General features: G+C 37.2%; 1 protein-coding gene across 1 annotated transcript; it reads left to right on the forward strand.

Moving 5' to 3' along the window:
• Positions 1-3374: 3374 nt before the first annotated feature.
• On the forward strand, positions 3375-4337 carry LOC141113410 (olfactory receptor 6B1-like). The gene has a single exon (XM_073606512.1). It carries the CDS (start codon positions 3375-3377, stop codon positions 4335-4337), a length of 963 nt encoding a protein of 320 aa, XP_073462613.1.
• Positions 4338-5610: the final 1273 nt, after the last annotated feature.

Raw genomic sequence — 5610 nt, forward strand, 5'->3', positions numbered from 1 at the left:
GATTGCATTAAAACATTTTTTATTTTTTACTATTTTTTTTGTATTTGCTTTGCAGGTATGGTATGTCTTACTGTTATACTATAATGTTTCTTTGTTTTATAGTTAACCATCATTTGCTTAGCAGGTACACAATTCAGTTGCAGTGCGGATTTACTTATCTTGACAGCAACATCGTTTTCTCCCACGATACATAAAGCCGTGAATCCAGTGCTGTAGGAGGTGATTTCACCACCACAGTTAAAAAAAAAACATATATGACGAAGCATGGGGGCAGCAGGAGTGGAGGAGCGATTTGCTCTTAACTTTTGGGGCCCCCATGCTTTGTCCTATATTTTTTAGGCCATTCTGCTGCAGCACTGATTTATTTATCTTGACAGCAACAGCATTTGCTCCCACAATACATAAAGCCGTGACTCCAGTGCTGTAGGAGGTGATTTCACCACCACAGTTAAAAACAAAATGGTGCATGTATGCCCATCATTAGAAGTGGGTGGATGAAGGGAGGTATTCTAATGGTGGGCATACCCACCGATCAATCTCTTTTTTTCGTTAATGTATTTTGGGATGCAATTCCATATATAACCATGGCATGTGTGAGCAATATACCATTTAGTGACAAAGTTTTGTAAAAAAATTTTTTTTTTTGTCATTATTCAATGGGCTCAACGTGCCTCTCAGCAATTTCCTTGGGGTGTCTACTTTCCAAAATGGGGTCATTTGTCGTGGTTTGTACTGCCCTGCCATTTTAGCACCTCGAGAAATGAGATAGTGTCATGGTTATGCAATAGGGTTTTGTCTGTCAGCTTACCTGTCTCAGGGTCACAGGCAATCACCTGACAGATAGGCAGTCAGAAACTAAAAATTCCAGAAAATGTATCCTAGTTTGTAGACGCTATAACTTTTGCGCAAACCAATAAATATACGCTCATTGACATTTTTTTTTACCAAAGACATGTGGCTGAATACATTTTGGTCCAAATGACTAAAATTGAGTTTATTGGATTTTTCTTATAACAAAAGGTAGAAAATATCATTTTTTTTCAAAATTTTCATTCTTTTTCAGCTTATATCGCAAAACATAAAAATTGCAGAGGCAATCAAATGCCATCAAAAGAAAGCTCTGTTTGTGTGAACAAAAGGACGCATATTTCATTTAGGTACAGCATTGCATGACCGTGCAAATACAAGTTAAAGCAGCGCAGTGCCAAATTGTAAAAAGTCCTCTTGTCTTTAGGCAGCCAAATGGTCCGGGGCTTAAGTGGTTAACCAATTTTAATGAAATATACCAAAAAACAGGTGTTAGGGGGTGGCGGTAGCAAGAGTATAATTTCTGCTATGGCTTCAAAACAGCATTACGATCATAGCATTTTAGCAAAAATGTAATTTGATATTTTCTGGGGGGGCTGTCAGGTAGGCTGTACGTGGCCCTGTGATTTCTAACAGCAGCCCTGAGTACAGCACAAGTTAAGTGTCTGCACCTGAAGGAGACAGTCATATTGACAGTCTGGGACAGAAGACCAGGCACTTTCATGCACAAGGCATATTGTTGTGCATGGATGTACACTGTTTATTTTTGTACATAAACACCAGTAAAAGAAAAAACATTTCTTAATAGCTGAAGCTGAAAAGAAAGAAAACTGTATGACATTAGGATGCAAATATAAAAGACAGTTTTTGGTAATTTGGGTAAAATAATATAAGGAGCAATTCTTATGCTGACATAGCAGTTTTTTGGCCCTTTCAAATATCTAACCAGTTACAGGCAAATAGTTAAGATATGTTTTAAAACGGTATTAGATTGCTATATCAATATTTAGATAACACCTTAATGTTGAGGTTAAGGAGTATTTTTCACATTTTTAGGTCCGAATTTTATACTTTCTAACTTTTTACTCCTGTGATTAAAATTTTTTTTATCATAATTATGTTTTTAGCAGTGAAAATGTATACTTTATTCTGCACCTTAATTAGATTTTTTTTATTTGATTCAATTCTGTATATCATACATGTTTTCCACATATTGTACATACACTACACATTCTCCATGACATCAAAATAGTACCAATAGCCTTATTTATTAAAGTGAAACTTAATTCCGCATACACACGAGCAGATTGATCGACCGGACTGGTCCAACGGACCGAGTCCGGCGGACAATTTGACCGTGTGTGGGCTTCATCGGACCTGCAGCGGACTTTTTCGGCTGAAAATCTGACGGACTTTAGATTTGGAACATGTTTCAAATCTTTACGTCGGAACTCCGCCGGACCCAGTTCCTATCGAAAAGTCTGTATGCTAGTCCGACGGACTAAAACAGACGCTAGGGCAGCTATTGGCTACTGGCTATCAACTTCCTTATTTTAGTCCGGTCGTACGTCATCACGTACGAATCCGTCGGACTTTGGGACTTTGGTGTGATCGTGTGTAGGCAAGTCCGCTCGTTGGGAAAGTCCGTTGGAAGTCTGCCGAAAGTCCATCTGATAGTCCGTCGGACCAGTCCGGTCGAAAAGTCCGCTCGTGTGTATGCGGCATTAGACAAAGTTTTATTTCAGTTTTGGATAGAATGGAGAGGGATTAGAATACCTGTCGGGTTTTATTGCTGCCTGTGCCCCCTTAACAGAGATTCACCCTGTCTATATGCCCTGCTTACTATTATCAATGGGATTTAAGTACATTTCAAATATTTGATTGTCACCATTACAGGAACAGAGGGGACTTTTTCCATGGTGACAACCAAGTATTTCCTCTCTCTTCCTGTTTTGGCTATGGAACGGTTAACTGAACATCTGACAGGATTACAACCCTCCCTTACTCTAGCCTAACAGAGAAAAAATGGCCTTTAGTTATACAATAAAGAGTACTTATACTTATGTGCTAAAATTTAAGTGCATTAACCCAACAGATCCCATTTAGAATCCATTTTTTAATGGTCTCATTTCAGTAGAGCAAATTAAATTGAAGAATTGGAACTTTGGAATAAGCACTCTTCATTCAATAATCGGTCAACCCTTTATCATTTAGGAAAATGCACAATATTTAGTTTGGAAACTATGCTGTGTGATTGTGTATGATTTTGTATATTTATTAATTAAAAAATTATGTTATGAATATTGTTAATCCAAAATTTATTGAATTCACTGGAAAATATCAACAGAAATAACTGTGGATTTTCCATATCTAAATAATCATAATTAATGAGACAATCAATACTGTTGTTTTGTGTTTTATTACCTACTCAAAAGGAAAAAAATCTATAATAATCATCTGCTTAACTGACATATAGCATATACTGTATGTTAGCATATATTAAAAGAATATTTAACTATGTAAAAAGTTACATTTTTTTTTCATGATTAGGATTGCCTTAGAATACAATGCAAAATTGGATTTTCTGGAATAAAAGTGCTGTGACAGAATTTATACTTGTGGGATTTCCAACAAATCAGAATTTTCAGCGCTTCCTCTTTTTTATTTTCTTTATTTCCTATGTATTAACAGTGACAGGGAATATTGTTATCATTACCGTAATTCAAGCAGACAGTCACCTTCATCGTCCTATGTACTTTTTTCTCAGCAACTTTGCTTTCATGCAGGTTTGCTACGTAACAGTGACTGTACCTAAGCTGCTCTTAGGTTTTCTAACCAGCATAAACAAAATATCCATCAGAGCTTGCTTTACTCAGTGTTATTTTTTCTTTTTACTTGGAGGAATAGAGCATTTCCTATTGGCCATTATGGCGTATGATCGATATGTGGCTATATGCCATCCTTTACGGTATAATACCATTGTCACCTCAAAGGTTTGTTGGAGCCTAGCATGTGGCTGTTGGCTGGGTATCTTCCTTGGTTCTTTACTACCCATGGTCTCCTTAGTAGGATTATCTTTTTGTGGACCAAATATCATTAACCATTACTTTTGTGACGTTTCACCATTATTAAAGCTTTCATGTACTGATACATCTCTGCTAAAATCCTATTTTTTCAGCTTAATGTGGATCATTATTTTTAGTTGCCTCATGTTCATTCTTTTGTCATACATCAGTATTATTTCTGCCATTTTTAAGATACCATCCACAGTAGGGCGTCAAAAAGTGTTCTCCACCTGTGGCTCCCACCTGACTGTGGTTATAATATATTTTGGGGCTGTTATATTTATGTATGTTAGGCCAAGAGAAAGTTATTCATTTGAAGAGGACAAGTTGATCTCTGTGTTCTACTCCATTTTGACTCCACTTTTAAATCCATTTATCTATTGTCTAAGAAACAAGGAAATAAAACAGGCTTTGCAGAAATGCATTCAGAGCAAAAAAAGGTTGTTAGCTCATCTGCACATGTAAATAAAATGTTTTTTTATTTGAATTTTTTATTGCGTAACTCCAAACAATACTTTTTTTTTTTGTTTTGAGTGGTGGAATGGTAAAAATATCTGCTAGGATTTCATGGCTAGCAGAGGGAAAATTATTTTTAAAAGATTATGGTTAGAATGCAGCTCATGTACATCTTTTATTGTCATACAATTAAACATTATTATTTACTACTTCAACTCAACATTAAAGTGGACCTGATCTCAAAAATATATTTTCTATGTTATAAGGAACATCTAGAAGTATTAAAAGTGCCTCAGCAATACCCTAAAACATTCACTTTTGTTGTGAATTACTCCTGAAAAAATTCAGTAGACTTCCTAGTATGTGGGTGTGCCTAGTCACTCCTGTACCTATAACCTCATGTTTGTATGTCTGCATTGTAAGACTAAGGTACAGCTGCCTCTAAATTGCTAGTCTCAGGAAGTTTGGAGTAAAATTTGGTGATGTCACTACTGTTCTCACTGCTGTCCTTTTTGTAGGCCATGTCTGCACCAAGGTGAGTTCCTTCATATAGTCACACAGGGCAAAACAAAGCATGTCAGTAAATGTAAACCTCAGATACAGCAATACTTACCATACATGCACACCTATGCATTTTTTGTGCGTTTTGCAGTTTGCAGAAATGCACTACAGTCCATTTAACATGCTTTCCTATGGTACACGTTCACATCTATGCATTTTGCAGCTGATTTGACTTTTCTCCATGTTTTGTGTGTAATAGACTTCAATAGAGTCGCACCAGAAACGCAAGTGTTGCTTTTGTGATGCAATTTTTGATGCGTTTTGCGTTACGTTTCTTATCAGAATCTGGAAGCCCCATTTAACAAGGCGGCCCCCAGATTCTGGCCCACCCATGTGAATGAGTATGGGGTACATTGCACCCCTATTCATTCACCAAAAAAGTGTCAAAAATAAAGAAAAACAGTAGTCCTTTATTAAAAATGAAGACTGTCCCCCATTGTAGCTCCAACATGTCTTCTTTCTCTGGTATCGCCACCAATGTCTTCTTCCTCCAGTGGTTTCTTCTCCCTCCGCCTTCTTCTCCCTCCAGTGGCATATTCTCCCTCTGCTGTCTTCTCCCTCCTGTGGTTTATTCTCCCTCCAGTGATGTTTTCTTCCTCTGCCACCACTGACCCACTGAAAATTTAAAAAAAAAACAGTCCTCCTCTGACACTGGCTTGGCTCCCTCTGTTGTGTCAGCTCCACTGTCTGCCAGTTATTATATAGCCATGGGGCATGGCCA

This window comes from Aquarana catesbeiana, linkage group LG01 (assembly GCF_042186555.1).
Source record: "Aquarana catesbeiana isolate 2022-GZ linkage group LG01, ASM4218655v1, whole genome shotgun sequence".
In the NCBI taxonomy this organism is placed as follows: Eukaryota; Metazoa; Chordata; class Amphibia; order Anura; family Ranidae; genus Aquarana; species Aquarana catesbeiana.

Coding starts and splice junctions, on each gene's coding strand:
- LOC141113410 (XM_073606512.1), top strand. CDS start 3,375: ATGCAAAATTGGATTTTCTGGAATAAAAGTGCTGTGACAGAATTTATA.